This window comes from Macadamia integrifolia, chromosome 10, assembly GCF_013358625.1.
Source record: "Macadamia integrifolia cultivar HAES 741 chromosome 10, SCU_Mint_v3, whole genome shotgun sequence".
In the NCBI taxonomy this organism is placed as follows: Eukaryota; Viridiplantae; Streptophyta; class Magnoliopsida; order Proteales; family Proteaceae; genus Macadamia; species Macadamia integrifolia.
The window spans coordinates 17253674-17279200 of record NC_056566.1 but is presented as its reverse complement, the minus strand read 5'-3'; the positions used below and the strand labels follow the sequence as shown (position 1 = coordinate 17279200).

Below are 25527 nucleotides of genomic sequence, written 5' to 3'. Positions count from 1 at the left end.
GATATATATTTTTAGAATGCATTTTTAACCGTCTTTATCATCTTAGAAAACGAAATCAACAGTATGCATTTTTATTTTATATTTTTGGAATGTATTTTAACCGTTTTTATCACCTTGTAATGCGAAATTGACCAAAGAATACAGTCCAAATAAAACCCAAAAGTTAAAAAAAGAAAACCATGAGGATTTTTTTTTTTTTTTTTTTTAACAGATTCACTTATACCTTTCTTACACAATAAACAGTGGGGTTCATATTGAGATATTCTTTTACCCCCAAAAAAAAAATATATTGAGATACTATCTCCTATTATTTTATTTTTTTCCTGGAAAATTCCTACCAAGGCCCTCGATGGGCCAATTGGATATCAGCCAAAAGTCGGCCAGAGGCACCCCTGCTCAAGGAAGGGTGGCCAAGGAAAAGAAAAGGGGGAAGGGGACTAGAACTCTAGACATGTCAAACAGAAGACTGCTTCGTACATCAAGCATGTCCTAACCAACTACACTGGACAATTGTTAGCCCCTCCCTATTATGAGTATGGGGGTTTCCTGTCATGGTATTATGAATGACACTTTTTTTTAACCCTCAAGTCCTCACTTGTGTAACATGCAAATTCTTTCCCACACAGCCCTTGTAATTGAATCTTTCTGATAAGCTTAGAAGGAAAGGTGATTGACTGGGCTCTTTATATCGGATAGCATTCTTTTTTCTTAAATTTGTTACCATATTCTGTATGATACCTTCTAGATGTAATATTTATTTTACTTTTCAAATTCAAGGAATTAGATGCAAAATGAAATGTATTTTTTAATGATCAAATTAGATTTCACCCAAAAAAAAAAAAAAAAAGATTGATTTAAAAGGATAGTGACGTAACCGTGTGATCTATGATTTAAAAAAATTCTTTATTAGGTTATCTTATCCTCAACTTCGCTTTCAAGGTACAAAGGTATAGTGATACTGTTAGGAGCAAACTCTTGCCCGGTAGGTAATGCTTTGTCCTGATAATTCAATCCCGGAATTTCTTAAATGTTTTAAGTTCAGTCCTGATCAGGATACGAAGGGTTTCGCTGGGGTTGCTAAATCTTGGTTTTTGATTTGGGTATATGCCTCCCTCTCCCCACCTCTTATCTTTCTCCTTCCTTTCCATTCCTTTTCCCCTAATAGGGCATTTTAATCAAATCTTGGAATTGGATCCTTCTGATAGGCTTGGAAGGAAAGGTGATCGACTGGGCTCTTGAACCCTATTAACCATTTGGCCTATCGACCTCTCTATATTAAGGGTTCCTGTTTCACCTGATCCAATATGCAGAAACCTCATAGTTTTATCTAAGAAGCTTTAGATAAATGTTTTGGCTGTCCAAAATGGTGTTCTCTTTGGCCCTCTGCTTCTCTCCATTCCTTTCCCTCATTTATGTCGGATCATAATCGCATTATTTAAAATACATCATTTCACAAACAATCTTTTAGAAAACTCCTCCATTTCCAATGCCCCATAAGAACTTAAACCGAAACCTAGCCACTCCAAGAAGCCGTTCATGAAAATTATTGCAGTTCCTCCAATTTCTTTTTCCCTGTTCGACAAATGAGATGCCTGTCGATAACCCCACGACCAAAAACCCCGTCATGAGCAAAATAAGTACAGAAATAAAAAATTACCCTAATGGATATTCGCAAAACATACAATTAAGTTGATGCCTGCTCTTGGAAAGATCTTATGATACAACCCAAACCCCCCACCTCTCTTCCCAAAAGAAAAAAAGGGAGGGGGGAGGCAAGAAAACCTGCACATGCCACTGCCAATTTATAAGAATTACAAATCACTATTATTTTCTGGCAAACATCAAAACAAAATGATTCAATGGAACCCTGACATACATAAATAAATGAAAGGAAGCATGTAAAGGTTTCCCCTGTATTCAAATAAATTTTCCCATTGTGCTTATTCTACCCTCTAACATTAATTGAAAATACCTATCATTGTTTTCCCTGGGGGAAGGAAACAAAAACCCAAGGATTACAAACCATGTCAGTTTGAGACAATAGCAGCCACTAGATGAGAGCCTGGACACCAAGTTGCTGCATTTCTCTTAACCTCCATACTGGGTAGAGGGCACCTTCCCCAAGCTCTTCTACATCCATTTGCTGCATAGCCCATGCGTAGTATACAGTGTGAATTGTATCCTGGAAGGAACAATGAATTCAGACCAAATAGCACAAAAAATAAATGGAAGGAGGAAAATCTAGGGTTTAAAAGGAATTATTGCAAAAGGGAATACATGTTTTCCGGACGAGTAAAAGCCAAGAGCTAGTCAATGGATTTGATTAAATTAAATTAAATCAAGTAGTAGAAATACGGATTTATACATCTGGAACACTGGAAATTGTGACACATATCGGTGGATAATATCAACTTAAAGCAAACAAATAATAAAAGAGCTAATTAAAATTGCAATATTTGAAGAAAATACTCAAATTCTATGGACAAACATGGAACAAAGTCTTAGCAACAAGCAATGGCTTATTTGACAAGTGGCACCCAATAAAAATAAAGTTTGCACAGCTTCTTCGGACTTCGCCATATAAACACATCCCTTACATAACCCCACCTCAGAGAACTCTATAACTGTACCATGAGATGAAACCTATCCAGATTTACTAAATCAGCCCATATGCTTTTGGGCTAAACAACTCATGACAGCAAAATAGAACTGACTGAATCAAGTGAAACTGTGAAACCCAACAAATAGCCCCACTGGAAACCAACAGAAAAAAAACCCTCAAGACTCAAAAGAAGAAACTAAAATTTAAAAAACAAATCTAATGAGTCACAGCCCATAGGTCGGCCCTCTTTGAAGTGTGAGCCAGTCGGAACCAGAACTTGTCGCATAGGGGCAGACATGATGCAACAACATAAGTTAATAAAATAAAGACAGCTGCTTGATGCCCTACAAGGCTACAAGAAGTACTGTGAGCATGTGCAAATTGACCATTTTTATGGTCCATTATCAGTAAAACTTTAATCAAAATTTTATGTTTGCTTGTATGTTTTGATCCCTCTAGAAAGAAAAAACATAGATACACAAGGTAACAGAACAGAAACATTAAACTATGAAATCAGTTACATGTATGTGACAGATAAAGGGATGGAAGGCCTGGTTCCTACCGAGGGCAATCCCAAGGTTATTTATCCAACTGAAAGCAAGAAATGAACCATTTAATCTGAAGCTTTTTTAGTTTCTACCATGACGGTCGCAACATTCGTCTATAAGATGGTAATATCATAGCATCCAATCTCGTCAATACTCTCCAATTCAATAAATGCCATCCAAAGTTATGATGAATGGAACATATTTACTTTTGGCTGAAATATGATTAAACCCTGACCAGATTTGGTAACAACAAAAACAAGTTAACAGTCACATAAATATTTGTGTATGCACATTGATTGTAAAAATCAAAAAGGGGGGATATAGAGGATGATGTTGCCCACAAAATTAAAGTGGTGCGTCAGGAGTACTATGTGACAAAAGAATGCCTACTAAACTTAGGGAAAATTTTACAGGACAGTGGTATGACCAGCTATGACATATGGAGCAGAGTGTTGGGCAGTTAAGAAGAGTGATTTGACCAAACTGAGTGTAGCTGACATGAGAATGCTAAGAGGACTGTGAGGCAAGACTAGGAGAGATAGAGTAAGAAATGATTGTATAAGAAACGAGTTGGGGGTTGCACCAATCCAAGACAAGCTCCGCGAGAACCGATTGAGGTGGCATGGCCATGTGCAACGGAGACCTCTAGATGCTCCAGTAAGGAAGATTGAGCAGATTCATTTGCAATGAGCCAGAAGAGGTAGGGGTAGGCCTAAAATGACTATTACTGAAGTGGTGAGAAAAGACATGCATATGGTGGTGCTTGATTCTAGTATGACCATGGATAGAGTTTTGTGGAGGGCAAGGATCCACGTAGCAGACCCCGTGTAAGGGATGTTCATGTGATGCATCTTTGATTTTTGCCTTATCTGCTTCTCTTAGTCCCTTTTCACTTATTTTTCCTTATTTTGTTGCTTCTTGATTCTCTTTTTTTCATATCGGATCCATGTAGCCGATCCCATTTAGTTGAGATAAGGTTATGTTTTTTTTTGTTGTTGTTGTTGTTGCACATTGATTGTAAAAACAAGATTCGGCGTTTAACCCTCATCCCTTCTCTTACAGGATCACACGCGTTGATGCAGTTGGGGGATGGATCTAGGGAAAGTTTAGTTTTGATTTGATTTCCTTTTGGTTTTAGAAACAATTTCTTTTAGTATTATTTAGCTTCTAATTTTAAATTAGTTACCATTTTGATGCTTAAATTTTCTTTTATAAGCCATGTAATACTCCAGTAACGAACAGATTTGAAGTTATTTTGAACATTGAACAATTGAAGGATGCTTATGGCTACCGTGAATGCTTCCCTCTTCCCTAACACTCTCTGAAATCCATTCCTCTACCTCTTCATTGTTTCTGCTTCTTTTATCTCCCTTGTATCTTCATTATTTTCTGTTTTCTTTTAACTCTGTTCTGGGCGATACCTACCAGAACTGAACAATCTGTCCCTGAAGATTGGTCCCTCAGGGAGTGACCCTAAGGCTTGGGTCGAGGGTAGCCTGTGCCTAGGCGACTCACCTTCTTGGAAACTCAGGTCATAACGGCTCCTCTGTGTTGAGAATCCAAGCCTGCAACTGGACTGCTAGAAGTTCTACCGTCTAGCTTTATTTCTGGTTCTTCCTGCTGCCTCCTAGCCTGCAGATCCATGGGGTTATCGTGTGAGATCGATAGAGCCTCCTATTGAGAAGCATCGCCTAAAATTTCAAGCCAAACTGAGAATTGTCGGCTGAGCTCCATCGAACTGAAGTTACTCCCCATCGCCTCCCCTGTTTTGTCCCAAGGAAGAAGACCTAGTTCCATCATTATCATAAGCTATACCCAGTGCCTTCGAAGATCAGGTTGTGGCGACTCTATTCCTGGAACATTAGACCTCATCGAAGGATATTGAAGGAGTTCTTCCTCTTTCATTTTCCTGGTTCTACCGCCCCTGTGATGGGTGTCGTGAGGTTGAAGACAACCACTTCAAGTGAGTTTCTTAAGTTTTTTTTACTTATTTCCAATATTGCCCCTTTTCTTCTTCTAATATCTTCTATAGTCCCTATCTATATTTCTAATTACAGAATACCCCTCCCCTTCTATTTTCTATTCCAATTTGGCCCTATTATTTATCTTTCTTTTCTTTTAAGTGCTTGAGCTATTTTTGAATTTACAAGAATGCCCCTACTTCTTTGAAAACTGTTTAGTTGTCAATTGTGGGCCCATAAGCAATCTGACTCTAATTTTGGAATCCGGATCCGCATCACCCATTAAATGCTAGCAAAAGATATGTTGAATATATTACACATTTAATTGCAATAACAAAGTCAAGAACTTACCTTTCCGCCTTCTGTTATGGCACCATGTCTATCTCGCACACAGTAGATTTGTTGTGTTTGAAACTATGGCAAGTCAAACGGAAAAGCACACATCAGCATCAGTGTTTAAAACTAGCAGTAGATAATTTCAAATAACTGTCAATGGAATGCTTACAGCTACAATAATTATGGGAGTGCTTCCCATAAGTTTGGTCTCTCTAATTTCCACCTCCGATATATGTAAAATCTGCAATAAGGAATCATTCACAACCATTGATCAACAAAATGCAGTGATGAATATGCAATTACACACATATTTTATCCTGCAAATTGTTCAGTTGGAAATCCAGGCATTAAAATTCCAATAACTGAGACTGATAACTTTCGAATTGTTTATATCCATCAACTAACCGTTAAGTACTATTCATTTTAACATTGTACCCAATATCCTACCAATATACACCGCTCCAAAATAGACCAACCATACAGAAATGCTTGACATGCAATTTTGATTGCCTAGAGGTATTTTGAGAACAAAAATAAAAAATAAAAATTGAAAAGCAAATACTTGCATTTTTCAGGAACTAAAATTTTGGAAGGCAAATACTCAATTTTCAGGAGCTAAAAATGGTGATTTGCCAAACAAGGCTTTCTCAAACATCAAGGGAGAGACAAAACAACTTGGCATCCTTACAGAACACTAAACCGTCCTAGTTAAATAAAATGAATTCAAATAGACAAAATAAGTTTACTGTAAAAACTAATTCAATTGCTTTGGAATCTCCTCTTTTTTTCCCCGGGGGTTGTGGAAGGAACCAATGACAACCAAATAGCCAAGAAGAAAAAGCAGCTTCCCAGCAATGTACCTTGAGGAAAATAACAGAAGGTGAAAGAAAAACATATCCTTGCAAAGAAGGCCCAAACTTATGTCAGCCACAGGCCCAAAAAGAAACTTAGGCAATGAGGCAAATTGGACAAAATGCTCACTTCACACTAGTTTTAACCAGGCTGCTTCCAAGTGATTCTACTCCCACACTGCAAATTAGAGGTGGCAACTGGGTAAGTTCAGGTAGGTTGAGTTGGGGCATGTTGGGCAGCATGCCTAGCCCAGACCAGCCATCTTATAAAACATGCAGATAGAAGGTGTGCAAAGGCCAACCCATTTATAATCAGGCAAGTTTGGGCAACACATGTAAATTTTTAAATATAAAAATTACCTAAAAATTGCATAGTTTTAATTATTATATTATGGCAAAGATGTTAATTGGGCTACTGAATAGGAAATGAGTGGCAGGCTAAGAGATGCGGAACCCAGGTCAAAATACCCTATTGGGCTCGCTTATGGACCCACCAAATCAACACACAGCTCAACAATTGAAAGGAATGGCAGAACTGTAAATATTTAAAGTTGCAAGGGGAATGGTAGGGCTGTAATTAACGAAATAGAGGAGGGATACTTGATGGACTAAGGGAAGGACACAAGGGGAATTAGTATTTATTATATAGTGATAAACTTAGAAGTGAATCAAAAGTGAGGGTAAGAGATAATAAAAACAAGAAGGATATTTTGGTAAGTGAGGAAATTAAGTTAAAGAGCTAGCATATCGTGGGGGAGAGGAAGTTATCTTCTACAAAGGGAAAAGAGGAAAAGATATGACCAAATGACGAAATAAAGTTAAGAGAGAAGAGGTGGCTATTGAAGGAAAATAAAATAATAACATAAAGCAATCACAAATCCTAGGGGTTGGGGAGAAGACGAGGTTGTCTTCAACCCGTGGAAACCATCACGGCAGAAAAATTAGAACCCTACGAAGGGTGTTTCTCCTCCTAGAGTACTCCAATGGAGCCGATATTGATGGACAACTTCTATATGCTCCAGCCCTTTGAAACCCAGATGATTGACCAGGGAAAAAAATTCATAGACCACCAAATAAAGTTGCTGAAGTGCTCCAGATGGTAAAAGAGAGGTCAATTCCTATCTCAGTTAGATATTCCACTTCAGAAAGGAATATTGGAGCTTGGGAATTTAGGGTTTGAATTTCCCTAAGGGAGGAAGCTTATCCCCTGATTTGAAGAGAAAAAGAAGGATCGAAGAAGGTGGATTCAGTTATGTAGGGCTGCAAGTGTTTCCCAGAAACAGAGTTCAACAGTAAAAGAAAAGAAAAACAGAAAATAAAGGAAGAAGAATAAAGGGAAGAACAGGCTCACAAGAGAGGAAGAGAGTAAGAGAGAAGAGAGAGAGAAGATCACAGGGGAGAGGAAAATTTGCCACATACAGGTGATGTAAATCAATTCTTTGGCAAGTAGTACACCAGCCACAATAATCGAGCCAAGGTCCGTCCATCACCTCAATTACTGGACCAACCTAATGGGCCATAGGGCCAACCAGTTCTAACTGGCCCAGCCTACTTGTGCTGTGAAATTTTGGATCTCTCAAACCCAAATCGTGGGGACAGCTGTACAGGCTTGTACAAGCTGATCGATTGGAATTTTCTGGAGTTTTCTTTTGTCTTTAATTACCTTGGACAGCAAGACAAGCAAGGGGGATCAATGGATATTTTTCTAGAAAGATTTTGTGAATTTGTTTCCTTTCTATTGTTTCTTTTTTGTTTAATTCTTCTTGTACAAGGAAGATCTCTCTTAAGAGACTTTCTTTTCTTCTTTGTTTCCTTTTTCTTAAAGTGTCCTTTTTCCTCAGTTAACAATTACAAGCTCTATGTTAGCCTATATATTGTAATCAATTCCAAGGGAGTCCCTCACGATTTTATGATGAATAAAAAGCTTGCTTTTTATGCAATTCTATTGTCCTGAAAAGTCTGTGACAGAGAGAGTCAAAGGCAGATGAAAGGCCTGGGCTTAGAGAGACACTTAACCCCTTCTTCCTCTGTCCATCACTTCTCCCACTTCACCCTTTCTTATGTCTATATTTTCTGAGTGTTACATGGTCTATCTAAGCTGTCGATGTGGCTACTTCTACCAAAAGAGAAGAAAAGAAAAAGGGGGATAGGTGGGTTACTATCTAAGATAAGATTTCTCACAATCTCAATGGGCCAAAACTCAAAAAGACTTGAGATCATATTCCAACTTCATTTAAAGAGATCTCTAATTGCACCATCATGGGACAAAACATACTAACCATCATCCACTATAACGCATTGTAAGAGGAAAGACATACATTATACTGATTACAAAATGGATCCCAGCTAGCTGGATCACCTTCGACAACCATAGTACATTCAGAATCGGTTAATCCAGTGAAGCACCTTCAACTAAGAAGCTGATCAGCCCCCAAGTCAACCCCTTTCTTTCTACGTAGATTAGGCGCGCCTCTGAAGTCCCCTCATTTCACTTTATCTCTGAACTAAGAAAGAATAGGGGGCATTAATGAAAATTGGCCAGCGGAAGAAGCTTGAAGAAGAAAGAAAGATTGAAGTGGGTAGGCCGATGTGGGAAATCCACTACTCCCACGACTCAGCCTTCTCTCTTTCGGGTCCACCCAGCGTTCCATATCTGTTGGGTTCGGCCTAATGCGGGGCCGGTGGGCCCCAAAAGTCCCAAACTCGGATGGATATGGGCCCACTTAAATAAATAGCACAAGTATCAAAATCAATGGCAGCTTTGTAATATACCAGAATTCTCAAGAAGCTATTAGCAAATAAAGAAGCAATAGGATTTGGAGGGGAATTACTATTTATTGGCTAGGGATAAACTAGGAAGGGGCATACAACATAACGGCATGGTGTAATATGGGGGAAAAGGAAGGACATTAATATAAAGATAAGAATGATGAGTTTTAAAACAAACCCACAACTTGGAATTTAGGTTGTCTTCAAGCTTGTAACTTCAACCATGGATGGAAGACAGAAACATGCGAAGAGGAGTCCTTCAATTCTCCTCTGTTAGGCCTGAAATTTCAGGCGAAGGGTCTCAAGGGAAAGCTCTACCAAACTCACAGGAAGGGTGCTCAGCTCTGAAGGCTGGGAGGATGTCGGAAGAACCTGAAAATGGAACCTGGCGGTGGGTGCAGTTGCAGCCCAGGTGCAGGTTTTGATTAACCCAACTGAAAGGGATTTCCGAGTAAAGCTTCAGCGATTAGAGTCGCCCCTATGTTGGTTTTATTCGACCTAATCAGAGGTTGAACAGAGGCTTGTCAGAAGAGTTTCAGCAACCCTATGTGGATGGACTGTTGTAAAAACGAAACAGAACAGTACAGAAAAGATAACAGATTATTAGGGGAGGGGATAAGCCGCAATGGAATTCCAGAACATAGATTGTTGGAAGCGAAGAGAACCAAAAAAGATGAATAAGAAGATATAAAGAGGGAAAGAAGGATAGAGGGAGAAAAGAGGGGGGAATAGAGAGATCACAGGGAAGAAGAAGAAGGGGGGGTTGTCTCGCTGGACAAGGAGGAAATAAGGGAGAGATTTCACAGATTAAGAGAGAGAGGAAAGGAGGGGGAGGCAGTCATGCAGGCTTTTAGCTCAATTCATTCTTCTATCAATTATCCTCATAACTTGGTTACATGCCTAATTTATAATAAATCAAAATCAAAACTTCCTAATTAAAGTCTATGACTGGAATAGAATAAAATCTCCTAAAATCTAGACTATTAGAATTAGAAACAAAGGACTCAAATTGGAAACTTACCTATCTAGAAGCTACCCAAAATAAAATATTAAAAATAAAATAAAATCCTAGAACATTCTAATAACCTTGAACCTCAATCAGTAACTTAGATCCCAAATTGGATCTGGTTCTTGGTCCGGGTTTTGGAGCGGGATTGGATCGATCCATCGTACCGCCGCTACATCACGGCCCCTATTAAGAAACGCATTCTTCAGATCACTCAGGTGGAGCAATGGGAGAGTCTACTTTAGGTAGCTATTCAAAAGAAGAAGCCCTCTCTTCTCCGAACTCTTTACCTACCCCTTCTCAAATCGAACTTGCTTGCTACCTCGGTGGAGTCTGGAGCCTCTCTTGAATTAGGAGCAAGGGGTCTACTTTAGGTGGTTATTCAAAAGCGCGGCCCACCAACCTATGGAAGTAGGGGTTCTCAGTCCTACTTGATACTGAACAACACTAAGAAGGGGACGTATAAGCGAATGGAACCACCAAGCCAGGTTCACTCCTTTCTTAAGCGGTTGGAAGATCTGGCCAAAACGCACGCCTAGCTTTGGAAACCCTTCAAGAGGCTTAGGTTGGAAACCTAGTACAGTTGGCTATTTCTCTCCTGGTGTAGAAGGACGCTTCCAACCATCCTCAATTCAAGCAACCAATCTTTTAGAAGACTGATTGCAAGCCTACATCCTCCGTTATTACTGCTGTGATCTGAAAGCCTCTTCTACAGCCTGCAATTACTTGATCCGGAGATTTTTCTGGGCAGCAACGTCAACTCCAGATCTCACCGATCCTTACAGGCCATCTTTTGAGGTTGCCAGTTCATCTTGGTCTGTGTTCCCCGCTCAAATCGGGTCATCCACAAATCTGCTTTACTAAGAAGGTTCAGGATGGGCCCGAAGAGTATACTGTGGGCACTAGGCAGCAAGACATAAGATCTGGGGCTGATGGTGGAGGCCAGCCCATTTAATAATAAAGTTACTGTGCCAAACCTTTTTTTCCAAATGTTGGGCTCATTTAAGGTGGACAAGGTGAAGTAGGCAGGGATCCCCCCCCCCTTTTTCCTATTGCGAATAGATGCAAGCAATATCAGGTTGACTCGAAATGGCTGGGAATTGGAATAAAGCTTTAGTGATATTAAAAAGAAAGGTGAAGTCATCACGATATTCTTCAAAGATCTATGTTCCCTAATCACTAATCAGCTCAAGTAGCTATACATAAACAACTTTTTCAATACTTATCTGCACTTCCGTTCTGATGGGCAAGCTAGATAGTATTATTTTGGTGTATATAATTATACTTCCTAATCATAAGAACTATTTCATAGAAAAGAGGTTCTCCACATGGAAAATGGCCCACATAGAGAGGCCTTCCTCCACATGTTTTTTTATGTTTGTTATTTCATTTACTTAAGATATTATTCATAAATAAGCAAATACCCCTTATTTGAATCCAATAAAAATAGTTTAAAAATAAAATTCCAAAAGGATAAAAAATCAACCCCCCAATCCAAGAACAAAAATTGAATTTTGGTTATAGGGGCGATTTTCAACTTTTAAATGCTAGGGGTTTTCTCAATTATGAAAATTTTATAAATTCTATCATGTTAAAGCATTGCTAAAAACCAAAAGTCCGATAAAATAATATTTTGTTTTGATATCCATAAAATTATTTTCATTCAGGTGATTTTAACAGCATTCGCGCACTTGAAGATAAGTTTGACCGGATCATAACTTTGTCGTTACAACTCAGATTTAAGTAATCTTAGACTTGTTGGAAAGATGATTTTATGTTCCAACTAATACAAAAATTTTCATGTAAAAATAAAATCATTTGATCAGTCAAACTTATTATAGAACGAGCATTTCTCTAAATGTTGATTTTTTATAACTTAATATGAATTAATGTTAATTTTTTATGATTTAATATGGCTAAATGTTGATTTTTAATGACTTGATGTTGCTTAATCTTGATTTTTTATGATACAAGGTATATATAACTTACAAATAATGTTAGAAAATAGGAAAAATAAAAATAATACTTGGTCTCCTTTTCGCCTTAAGGCGGGGTGCCTTCTCATCTAAGCGCTTAGACAACCCTCCACCGTCTTGGTTCGCCTTGGCGCCGTAACAACTATGCATGTAACCATGCAATTAGAACTCATATTTGAAGAATGAATTGAATATTATTGAGTGCATGTGTGGGGTTCTTGTGCGAGCTTCCTCCCCCCCCTTTCTCCTGGTGTGATTCCTCTCTCCCCTGCAAATTCAGTCTCATCTCAGATTTCCCCTTCTTCCCTAACCGGCTCTCCAAGGACCACCTAGGAAGACGTGGACCGAGCAAGATTGCAGGAAACCATAGCCCTATCATAAACTACCAAACAATTTAAGGAGTATCTAGATTAGCAGTGATTAGTTCACCAGAATATACAAATCAAAGATGAAAATCTAAATAGTCTCCATGGCAAAAGAGGCTATTCTACTATCTATACCTAATTATGCTCAATCACTGATGTGCATAAAAGCAGGGCTAACTGTTATGGCAACTATAACGTCACTGCAGAGGCTACTCATTTCTGTTTTCTCACTATTATAATGCAACAGTATATAACTTTTAGTTCTAATGTGATACAAATTAATTAAATACCACTAAAACAATCTAAGATCTTAATAAATAAAGGTCATAATAAATGAATTAATTTTTAACACTACTGTTGCTAATGCAACCTTATTTAGTTGCTTAATTATATAATGCATGTAAATTCTCCATATAGGCCTCATAAAATGTAATTGTAATTAATGGTTATCTTCGCTATTCCAAAACCATATAATATGCACCATAAAAAACTTCACTAAATTGATAAATCGCATGATTCAAAATTTCTGGGCCTAGTATGATCCAACATTATTTTTTCCTTTTTGAATGAATGATCAAACATTACTACTAGTGGTTATAACAGTATATCTAAATGATGAGAACAGGTACAAAGACCAAATGTTTCTCATTTATCAGCAATAAATTCATTGTAGTTTGAAGAATGCTTCCTATTTTTAGTGAGCAGTAGTCTTAATCTAAAGTTATCGCAGAAACATCCACCCAAGAACTTTACGGGAGACAGATCACCATACTTAGGCCAATTTTGTTCAGGAGAATTGAGAATCTTAACCCTGACCAAATGTATAGAGAAAAAATGAGTACTAGATCAACAATTCATCAACCATACCTTATTGTCAAAGAAGATACCCTGGCCTTCATAAGCTCTATGCTCTGCTTTACAACGCTCAATCACTTCAGGGCTGCAGTTCTTCTTAAGTGTTTCCGCATCCCCCTGCACAAGAATTTGTCACTCAGTACCGATATCAGGCTGCCAAAAAGATCACTATAATACACCAAAAGGGAAAAACTACATTTCCTATCCCTGCAATCTCATATGAACTTTAGTTACCTTAATATAAGCATTCAGGGTTGGCTTGATCATTTCCTGAACTTCAACTGCAAACTCCGGTAGAGAAAAAGAGCTTGAACATGCAAGTTTTCATATAGCAGAGAAATTAGATTGCTATCGTTGAATCATGAATAACTCCAGAAAGATAAAAGCAAAAAAAGAAAGTTATCTTACGGATCTCGACGACGTATCTCCTTGAAACATAATGCAGCTGTTGTTTCTCCAAAAACTGTTTCATTGATACTGTCAATGAGATTACACCAAATTAGCAGCGGCAATGGAAATATATAGGAAGCCTCCAATACAATAGCAGAAAGGAAATCACAAACAGATTCAAGTGTAGCAGCTTACTCTTGAATTTTGTGAACAACCGGATGATCACTAGTTTCCCAACGTTCCCGCATGTCCTCTGCAAACTGCCAAATTCCAACCCCAAATGCAGTTATAACCGCGTACTTTCATAAAGGAACCATGAGAGCAACAGAATGTCAAACATAAAACTCAAAAACCAAAGAGATAGGCATGTCCGTGCAGTTAAATTGCAACACCTCTTGTCAATAAGGTAATTTGAAATAATTGATAAATAGATGAAACTGACTAGGAAAGGAGTTTCCCAGTAACCATGTCAGTGATTTTATATTGATCGTCATTTCCACAAAATGGAGTGTTCCAACAATAGTGACAAAGACTATGTACCAATAAAATGTGTACAAGCCAAAACAACAATGTGATGTGGCTGAGAAGGAAAAGAATAACAGTTTAAGAAAGAGAATGTACCTCTTGACCCTTTGTTACAACAGGCTCACTGATCCCACTTATGCGCTTGAACACACGATGACCTTGCATCTATAAAGAAACAGGCAATCAAGTTCACGTGAGGAGCTACATACTAAATGAAATAAATAGCTCATCTATGCTATTTCCACAGATAGGAAATAAGACCAGTGGCCCATTCACCTTAGTTTTAAATGCTTCCCACTTCTTACCCCACTTTGACTGCTTCGTGGGAACAACAACAATGTCAGTTCTTGTACTTCGTTCTCCTGTTGACGTAGAGGAAGCTTCAGCTTGAACGTGCCTTCTCTTAGCAGGGTTACCACTCAACTCATCTTTTACTGTGTCATAGCCCTTCTTGGCTAAGTCAATGACTTTTGCATCCTTCAATTTTTGAAAGGCTGCAGAAACTCCAGGAGAAGTAGAAGAAAAACCGGACTTAAACCTGCCAAATAATGATTCTTTAGCATCAACAGTTTCGGATTGCTGGGAATTTTCTTTCCCAGATGTACTACTGTCTCCTTCCTTCGCAGCAGCATCAGATTTAGCTGAGGTACCGGAGGATCCAGATGACTCTTGCTGTTTGATTCCAAGGGTCTCCTTGACCTAAATTGTGATAAAAGGGTAAGGCAATAATGTCATCAGAAGGTCCTAAAATTCTAAAAAATATTCATGACTCAACAAAAGGCTTCACAAATGCGACAGCACATGACTCACCTCTTCTGAAGCAGCTGAAATCTTCTCCTTTACATTTGCAGTAACCTGCAAAGAAACAAAGTTTTCAAAGATTAATGAATGAATTATAGCAGGATTTTAAAACCAGCTTTGCTGTATATAAAAAGGATGAAGGAAAAATTGCCAAAAAAGAAAGGGACCATGAAACCATGGCTTGGAGAACCTGATCCACAATGGCCCACAACAGATGGCAAAGTATCCACAATTAAACAATAGTGCATGCAGGCAAGGGAAAGCTGCCTAGTTTTAAAATTACAAAAAACTTAAAATGCAGCTGATGCAAGCTGAAAAGAAAGTCTGAACAATAACCTAAGGCAAGTGAAACAAGGAGATAAAACATTTTTCCCCCAAAATACCAAAAGAAAATCCTTTCCAGGAAATCAGGAAAATAACTAAGATCCCAGAACAGAACAAGGACATGAATAGCAAAGTGATGGACTCGGTAAAAATAGCATGGCATGCACCAATCAGAAGTATGGAGACAAGTTTTCCTTAAACAATAGGGATGAAAACAGAACTGCTATCCTGTCATACTGTTGAGAAGTAAACAGCATAGTTATGGACCCAAAACATGTCTAAGAAAAATCCACACAAAAAACATAGTTACAAAGGCTCTGATAATAATTACAGCCTCAAAAATTCATGAATCTTCTAAATTTTTTATCAATAGAATAATAATGATCAGATAGTTTCAGTATAAATATCTTTCAATCAGGGCAGCATTGGAGCTGACCTTCTTCGCTGTAGCTTCAGCTTCTGTCCACACGCTGTCTGCATGCTTGTACAACTGCTCCGCCGTCTGCTTCGTTCTGCATTCGCCAGTTCACCATCTAAGGCCCTCCTTTGAAGTGTCTGCCAGCCTTTGGCATACAAAAGTATGTCTCAACCTACAACCTAGTAAACCAAAAATGCCAGAAGGCATAGAGCAACTATATCCTAAAATTACCTGACTTTCAGTTCTTCTTTCGCCTCCTTCAGCTCACCTGCTTTCTCTTTAAATTCTTTGACTGTCTTTTGAAAATCCTGATTACTACCACCAAATAAAAACCCCAGAAGGAAATTAGAAAAGGCAAACGAAATCATATAGGAGCTGAGCACTGCCAAGTAACAGAATAAGCAAGCACAAAGATGGAAGTATTAGTAGCAATATAATAAAGCTAGTGGTGTAGCCAAAGAGGCAGTAATACTAGAAGAAAATGAAGGGAGGCATAAAGAGCAAGAATAAAAAAATGGGTAAGGAATCAATTTCTATCTCAGATAGATTTAAACCCATTATAAATAGCTGATCCATCAGTTAAAATAGCGCAGAAAACACAAAGACATCAACCCTAACAAACAAACGACACAACTGTTTTTACCCTTTTACTAGAAAGAAGTAACAGGAGAAAAAGAATATGTATTTCCCAAAAAATCCACCAAAAAAAAAGACTTGTATACCATACACAAAATATCGAGTAAAACAAGTACAATGGTAACAAAGTGCGATTGACCATATATTAGCTCCATATAATAAAGGGTGACCATAAATTGAGAAAGCAAACAAGCTAAAGCTTCCGTTTTTATTTCTCTCTCTTCAATGTATAAGAATTAAGACACAGAACTCCTGTACCCTAGGTTTGAACTGCAAACAATGACGAATTGCAGAACCATTAACACTGATATTTACATGAAGGTTGCAAAGTAAAGAGAAGCGGCATACCTTTTAACTTCTCCTTTGACTTTCTTGGAGAACTCATTGAACACACTGAATCCACGAGAACCCGAAAGTCCATTTTCCGAGAGCAATCGCAGCCTCGTATTCGAAGCCTGGATGAAGAAACCACACAAAAGAAAAACGTAAAAATAGAAAAAACCTAATGTTGAGATTAGGGTTGTGGCGAGCAAACCTGGAATGAATTTAGTTGCAGAGAAAGCAGTTGCTTGGATAGAAAGAAATCTCGCACCAGTTTTCTGCTACCCATTAGAGATCAATTTAACTCTGAAAGTTCAAACCCTTTGCTTGATTTTTGGCCAAAAGAAGACCTCTCTCAGCCTCGGTTCCTTCTCTTCTCCACCTGGTTTCTCCCCTTTCTATTTTCGTCAAAAGCGGAGGGTTGCAGAATTTTTCCGAGGGTACTGAAACCTATATATGTTTTCTGAGAGGGTATGACGTAAATTTAATTTACAATAATGCCCCATTGTTTTCAGTGAAATGACGGAGATACACGAGATATTGGAAAACGATTGGAGTTCGATTTTGTGGCTAGGGTTTTTGCTATCCCATGTCGCCTAGCCCATTTCCAAAGTACAGTCCAAGACTAGTTTGTGTCAATTAACCTCATTTCTTGATTCCTACCCCAAATATATATATATATATATATATCTAATTTCTTGTGGGATTTGCTAATGTGCTTAAGATGCAGACTTTTGGGGTAATATCAATCTTCTAATGCAATCAATTTTGTAATGACTTATATAATGATTTAATGTTTAAATTGATTTTCAAGCCTTCAACATATTTAAGAAAATAATTTTAGAGTAGACACGTTTAAAGCCCGTTTAGACTTAAATATGTCCGTAGCTCGATTAATGCCTGATTAAGGTCCGTTTAAGATAGTCTGATTAAAGCCCGATACCGACCAGCCAAATTATAAACCATATCATACCCCCCAAAGCTAAGCCAGTTTACTTAAACGGACATTCATGGTGCAAGGTTTTCAATTAGTAAAGCCTGGCTGGACCTGACCGATTGGCAACCCCCTACCCAAAACCATTAATATATCATATAATATCAAGAGAGCGTTCCCTAAAATGTAGTGTGGCCTTTAGACCAACATGTGGACCAATGAGAGCAATAGTAGAAGCATCAATAGGGGCAAAATTTTTTACTTTTATGAGGGGTGGGGCTATCATTTCACTCCTCACTATGTCTAGGTGTAGGTGCCACATTGCCTTTTAGGCTTCTTTCTCCCTATAACATATGGAAAATATTGAGGTAGACTAGTAGAATAGACTGTACATCTGCCTATATCTTTCTCCTCATAGGAAATGACTTTGTTGACCTCCAATGTATGATATCATTTTGCCACACCATATTGGTGTGCTACTCTATGCTACTCGCCTAGAGAACCCTTTTGAGCCCTCTCCCATAACATATTCATGTATATATGATGGTCCTCAAAAGTATACCAATTTGCAACCCTAAATTCATAATAGTTTAACTCACCCCATGTTTTAAAATGCTCCTATATGCCTTTTTCCTAGGGTATCAAACCGGTAACTCTGGATCAATTTTGGTCAGGTCTAATTCGTTCCCTCCAATTTAATGTCTCGTATTATTAACACATTTTTTAGTTAATCAGGCGTCATATGTTATGCATGAATATATTTATATTCAGGCAATCAATTATTAGTCTATAGTCAGGACCAAGTTATTCGAGCTAATCATTCTTTTAGACGAATTACTTGGGCTATAAACAAGCCATAAATTAGTTGATAAAGCTATATATATATATATATGCATCCATTTGAACTCAATAATAATCAGTCTAGGCTCCGCATTGGACTATTGCAAATTAGTCAATCTGATTTCATGCTTTGGTTGGTTAGTTTCTGATCCACCCTACTCGTGTGAGCTAGCTTTTGACATCCCTACTTTTTCCTCATGTGATATTGTTAAGTGACCTAGCTAGATCTCGGTAGATAGCCCGATCACTACTCTATGGAATGTTAAAAAATATAGTATTATCATAAACCAACAAAAAAAAAAAAAAATGTGTACAAACCGTGTGCTTACATAATTGTAGTCACTTCAATAATTAGATAGGCATTAAAAAAAAAAAATTCCATAATACCATTTTGGCCCCCACTAGATGAAGAGCGGCCATTTACAAATATGGCTGTGAATGAAAACTAAACCCCATAATATATATGGAAAGTGATTTTCTATCTTCGAGTACAGCTTACATTTAGTAGTATTTGTGTTTATCTCTCTCTTCTTTAAAACAAAAAAAGGAAAAATATAGATACATGGAAGTGTCAACATAAGCCATGTTCCCAGACAGTTTTTTTTCTTTCTTTTCCATTATATATATAAGGGAAAAGGACAAGTATGCTAGCGTAGTATCTAGGAATTATGAATACTAGCGGCATTTTGACCGTAGGATTTGATCAACATGAATTGAACCGTTGGATGGAGAGAAAATAAATAAATTTTCAATGCACGGTTGCAACACCTTTACTCTCTCTCTCTCTCTCCTCGTCGGAAAAAATCATTCATTCACTGGATCTAGCCGGAGAAAGCAAAGTAGTTGGCACCACCGCTGTTGTCGACGGCAGCGGTACTATCTGGTAACCGACAGCAACTGCGACTGCGGCGGAAGAGACGGCTGCAAGTCAACTAAGCACAAGACGCTTTTTCACGATCATGTTCATCTTACCTGTACGGATTCCGACAAGAAGGTCAATTCCGCGGCGGTCATCCATCCAGACGCGGTGACCCGTCCCGACGGTGTCATTCACGGGATCGAACGGCTATTAATCCCTCGATCCGTTCAAGACGATTTCAACCGCCGAAGAAATCTCCAACAGACTTCTGCGGTGAAGCCAGAAGGAGCACCGGCTGTCGACCCCAGAACCCACCAGCTCAAGAAACCAGCACCACTGACGCCGACAGGTTCACCGCCTGTGCTGCCAATCTATGATGCAATGGCTCCAGGGCCATCACTAGCTCTGGCACCAGCACCAGGCCCCGGCGGTCCTCACCACAAGTTCGACGGAGAATCCCAAGTTAAGGACTTCATCCACACTTTCATTTTGCAACATTGGTGAATGGAATAGAGAGAGTCAGATTCCGGCGAAGGGATCCTGGAACTGCCGCCGCTGCTACTGCCGCCGCCTCAGTTGCTGCTGATGTTCAAGCTGCACTTTGCAAATCGATAAAAGAAAGGGAAAAAAAAAAACCCAACTTCGCTTTCTCCGGCTGGTTCCAGTAAACTTTTTCCGACGAAAAGAGAGAGTAAAGGTGTTGCAACCGTAAATTGAAAAATTGTATATCTTCTCTCCATCCAATGATTCAATTCATGTTGATCAAATCCTATGGTCAAAATGCCGCAGCATTCCTAATTTCTAAGTATTACGCTAGCATACCTATCCCTCTCCCTATATATAAAGTGTTAGTGTACCTAAAAGGAATAAGAAAAGTTGGTAAATTACACCATGGGTCATCCACAGTGTAGGGGTAAAAAAGATCAAGGTCCCTCGCACGGGGACTCCAATCTAAACAAGGTCTCTCATGAGAATGCTTACACAAGCGGAGCACTCTTAGCAAGCAACTGTCCTTTACAACGTGAATATGGTTCAATGAATCAGATCAGAATCCACCAACCTGATTCTAACTAGCACAATTCATAAACTCGTCTTTTGAATTGAGCTTGAATGCATTTAGATATTTATACTTTTGTCATTTTTCTTCTTTTAATCAGTAAAATAGTCAAAAATTAATGAGAGTTACCCTAGTAGCAAGATCTTAAGTCTTTTGAGTAAAAAAACTACTTGAAAACACACAAACACGTGCACTTTTTTCGCTAAGAAGTCATTTATATTAATATAAAAAAAAAATCATTTACAAGCTAGGTCTAAGAGGACACTAGAAACAACAAACAAAACGGAGGGTCATGGAACCAGGATCACTCCCCACCTCCAGCATAGCCATCAACAAGGAAGAAAATCCACTCCACTACTCCATCAAAAAGAAATCTATGCAAAGCGAAATCTTGATCTATTCTCAATATCTATCCTAAGCTCTTCCAAAATTGAATGAGGAAAAACAAGAGAAGTAATTGAAAGACCACTTTCAGTTGCAGATTTTGCCAAAAAAATCCATAATTGAATTGAATCAAAATTTTTACATCTTTCTAACAATTCTGTTTTCTAGTTTCTGGATAATTTCAATATGAATTAAATAAAATCAGTTAAGGTGGATCCTATGTATCATTCTAGGGTTTTAAACCTTGAGGATCGCACCCCACCCCCCCCTCCCCCAAAAAAAAAAAAAAGAGAGTGAAAAACTAACAATAAAACTTGAGGATAAAATAAGAAAACCTTTACATGAGTTCATTTATTGAAATCCTTTTTATTTATATTTTCAAGTGTATTCCTTGAGTTGCTTCATATGTAATGAAGGCCAGGCATCTGCTTACAAAATGTGCCCACCTATGCTGACTTGGACGATCCTGTGGATGTAAAGAAATGAACTCATTTTTCTTGTTTAAATGAATGACCATTTGCAGTTTTGCTCAAAAGGATTTAACGATTATTTTTTTTTTTGGTAAATAGGATTTAACGAAATTTCAATGTAAGAATTTGAAAAGCTACTTTAGGGGGAAAGAATCGATCGCTAGATTATTATTTCCCTCTCACATGGAGTTTTTATTACTTTGTTATTTTCTATTTTAATAATTAGGACCCATATAAATGATATTGCCCTTCGTACTGTCATGGAGAACCTTCTCTCACATTTTATTATGTACATTAGGTTTGTTTACCCTACATGTATTTTATAGCAAATCTAAATAAATAAATAGGACAGTGTTGGATGTAAAGGGGGGAGGGGGGGGAGGGGGGATCTCCACGACTAAAGACTTCTAATCCCTTACAGTAGTGTGGGAAAAGATATTTTCAACCCCCAAGTAGAGTGTGGGATTCTAACTATGCCACAAGATTCCAATCACATTGTCACATCACTAATAAAGGAGAGATAAAAAGGGTGGTGTACCACCCTATGAACCCCCCAAAAAAATAAAAAAGGAAGAAAAAAAAAGTCGTGTAGCCACAGCCCACTAGTTCTTTTCTAGTTCCAAAATAAAGAACCAATAGAATGAAAAATGCATCTTAATGAACCTTTTCCAGTTATTGTACCAAACTCAAATTTTATTATCATGGTTTATACCATTTTCTCGAACCACTATCTTAATATTTGAGGTTGGGTAACTTGTTTTTTTATTCAAAGGAAAATGTATCTCACTCATGATTGACTACTTGATGATAGAAAATTCTATTAAAGCAAGCACACAAGATCCCCTACTTGGGGTGCAGTAGGCTCAATTGAAGGGATGGAGCAATTCTGAAGTTTTAGAACACATACTTTTTTTACCTAACAATGACCTCACAGCTTTTAAGCATTGTCCCTCTCTTTCTGGATATTTATAATCTTCTTTTTAATTCGTCTTTTTTGGCTCAGACTTATAAATGAGGTGGTTATTCTTTTGGCAATTCAAGATGTCCACACCTACACAGAAGTAACCTCGACCCAAACCACTTCTATTGTGAGCCTTAGCCATGCTCCATCCCTTCATTTGATCAAGGAGCCCCACCATCTCCACAATAACCCTGTGAATTCCCAAACCCACATCGACAATCCATCACTCGTGTCTCCAACCCCTTCCACTTCCTTGCTTCAGCCACACCGGCCACACCGTACCCCTAGAGTTAGCAAGGTAACTCACCCCTACCCAACTACAGGGTCAGCCAAGCTTGCTGCAAAGTCGAAGAGGGCTCGTCGCTCAAAGAAAGACTATGCTAAAATTGTTGAGGAAACTGATCTTCGAAACCATTTTCTGGGTCATTTTTTAATGACGGAACCTGTGGAGACTGGGGTGCTTCAGTCCCACAAGGAATCATGAAAATTGTAAGTTGGAACTGTCAGGGTATGGGGAGCTCCCTCACAGTTCCTTCTTTGCTTAATCTCTCCCACTCAGTCATACCAGATATTATTTTTTTAATCGAAACAAAGTCCAGGCAAGCTAGGATCGAATCAGTGAGAAGAAAATTGAGGATGTCTCACTGCTTCTCTATTGATGCTAATGGTGCTTCTGGGGGCTTGGCCCTTATATGGAATCAAGATTATCATATTACTATTGGTTCATTTGAGGATAGAATCATCGACTCATCAGTATTAATTCCTCAGAGACAAGAATTTTACCTTACGTGTGTCTATGGTGACCCAGTTAGATCCAACCGCTAACTGGTTTGGAATAAGATCATCAACCTGGGAGCTAATCGTTTAGAAAAATGGATGTGCCTCGACGATTTCAACTCCATTTTATCGTGGCATGAAAAATCAAGAGGAAATCAAAGTGGGGCAAGAGACATTCAAAATTTCAAGGACATGATATACACATGCAACCTGTTGGACCTTGGAGCAAAAGGCCCAATTTTCACCTGGAGCAACATACTTTTGGGTCCATCTAATATTAGACTCCAGTCGGATCGTGCCTTGGCTAATGTTGCTTGGCAAAATTCTTTTGAAAATGCTTCAGTCTCTGTTCTCCCAGCAATCGGTTCTGACCACGCACCCATTGTTGTGGACTCATATGGAGGTAAATCAATTGGAGCGAGGCTCTTTCATTTTGAGGCCATGTGGATTTCCCACCCTCAATGCAAATCTATTATTTCTAAAGCTTGGTCCTCTCCAGTGAGTTCTTCTTCCCATCCCCTTCAAAGTAAACTAAAATCTTGCCAAGTTCACCTGAAAAGATGGAACAAAGAAAGCTTTGGCAACATCCACACAAACATCCACAATTTGAAAAAGGAGTTGGAACATCTTCAGAGTCTTCCGGTTGCAGCACAATCTCAAATCAAGGAGAATGACATTAGTAGACTTTTGGCAGAGGAATTGGAAAAAGTGGAAATTTTTTGGCATAAAAAATCACATATCTTGTGGCTTAATTCTGGAGACCAGAACACTGCGTTTTTTCATCCACAACCATTCAAAGAAGACAATGGAACAAAATATTAAGAATTAAGAGGGTTAATGGCCAATGGATGCAATATGAATCAGAAGTTCACTCATTATTCCTCAGCTACTTTAAGGGGGTATTTACATCCCAAAGCATAGAGCCTGCAACTCTTCATTCTATTCTTGAAGCCACCAAGCCGGTTGTTCCTAATACTCTTAATAATTATCTTTGTATGCTTCCCACTATGGAGGAAATTCAGGGAGCCCTTCATGCCATGAAACCCCTGAAATCCCCCTGCCCTGACGGGTTTTCACCCATTTTTTTCCAAAAATTTTGGGAGATTACTAATTATGAGCTTGTGCAATACATTACTAATTTTTCTTGACAGGATACATGCCTAAAGAGTTGAATCGAACCCTGATTTGCTTAATCCCCAAGGTTCCCAACCCGGAATTGGTTGACTAATTCAGGCTGATTAGCCTCTGCAGAGTAGCTACAAAAGTAATCTCAAAATTCATGGCTGACAGACAAAAGAACTCCCTCCACAAGATCATTGCTCCTCCTCAATCGGCGTTCATCCCGGAGAGACTGATCTCAGACAACATCTTTGTTGCTCATGAACTTTTCCACTACATTAAGAAGAGGAAGAAGGAAAAGAAAAAATTTGTCACAATCAAACTCAACTTGCAAAAGGCTTTTGATTGGCTCCAATAGCCCTTTGTCAAAAACATGTTGTTGCACCTTGGATTCTACTCTACATGGGTAAATCTCGTTATGGAATGCATTTCTAGTGTCTCTTATTTTTTGCTTATTAATGGTGCTGAAAGGGGAATCATCACTCCAACAAGTGGCATTCGCCAAGGAGACCCTCTCTCCCACTTTCTATTCATTTTGTGTTCTCAGGGAATGAGTTGCATTCTTGACAAGCCTACATCTGATCATCGTTTAACTGGAATCAAGGCAAGAAATAGGGCTCCCGCCATCACACGCCTCCTTTTCGCAGATTATAGCTTGTTTTTTTCAGAAGTGAACCTGAGGGAATTTACTAGTTGAAGGATTATATGGAGATATATTGTAAGGCCAGCGGTCAATTGGTCAATTTGAGCAAGTCCTCCCTCACTTTCAGCCCAAATTCTCCCCCGAGAATAAAAAGATGGTTTTCCCGCATTCTAAAAATTCCATACAATGACGGCCCATCAAAATATCTCGGTCTTCCTTCAGAGATTGGTGTTTCTAAAGTCAAAGTGTTCCATGACATTGCTGAGAAAGTGTATAACAGAATTAAAGGGTGGAAGCTATAGTTTTTATCCCATGCTGGGAGGGAAGTCTTGTTGAAATCGGTAGCAAGCTCAATGTCCAGTTATGTTGCATCCCATTTCAAATTGCCAACATCCCATCATGAAAAAAATTCGTAAAGCTATGAGCAAGTTCTATTGGGAGCAAAAGGGGGAAGAACAATGAATCACATGGATTTCTTGGTCTCGTCTCACCCAATCAAAAGAACGAGGTGGTCTTGGCCTTCGTGAACCACTCCTCCACAATAGGGCATTACTAGCAAAAGTAGCATGGCGGCTGTGGGCAGATCCAAATACTACTTAGGCACAATTCTTGAAGGCTCTTTATTTCCCAAGAAAAGATTTCTTACAAGCAAGTATAGGCATTCAACCCTCTTAGGCTTGGCGTAGCATCATCGAGGGAAGGAAAATTCTTTAAAAGGTGTTTTATGGTAAATTGGCAATGGAAATGACATCCTCATTTGGGAAGATAATTGGATTCCTACGCACTTTGATTTTCGAGT

At 38.6% G+C, this 25527-nt stretch overlaps 1 protein-coding gene across 1 annotated transcript; it reads right to left on the bottom strand.

The window, feature by feature from the left end:
* Positions 1-1801: 1801 nt before the first annotated feature.
* On the bottom strand, positions 1802-17111 carry LOC122091934 (mitochondrial import inner membrane translocase subunit TIM44-2-like). Its single transcript, XM_042662188.1, has 14 exons — positions 16899-17111; positions 16712-16818; positions 15959-16042; positions 15746-15821; positions 14995-15039; positions 14461-14883; positions 14281-14349; positions 13855-13919; positions 13678-13746; positions 13504-13576; positions 13282-13386; positions 5617-5688; positions 5463-5525; positions 1802-2182 (listed from the first exon to the last, which is right to left on the bottom strand). The coding sequence occupies exons 1-14, from the start codon at positions 16971-16973 to the stop codon at positions 2051-2053; spliced, it is 1458 nt and encodes a 485-aa protein (XP_042518122.1). The 5' UTR covers positions 16974-17111; the 3' UTR covers positions 1802-2050.
* Positions 17112-25527: the final 8416 nt, after the last annotated feature.

Bases quoted from the DNA above. Each gene is read 5' to 3' on its own strand.
- LOC122091934 (XM_042662188.1), bottom strand. From the start codon at position 16,973: ATGGGTAGCAGAAAACTGGTGCGAGATTTCTTTCTATCCAAGCAACTG. The intron at 14,350-14,460 runs GTGAATGGGCCA...GTTTCTTTATAG, and splicing joins GGGAAGCATTTAAAACTAAG to ATGCAAGGTCATCGTGTGTT. The intron at 5,526-5,616 runs GTAAGCATTCCA...GACTTGCCATAG, and splicing joins CTCCCATAATTATTGTAGCT to TTTCAAACACAACAAATCTA.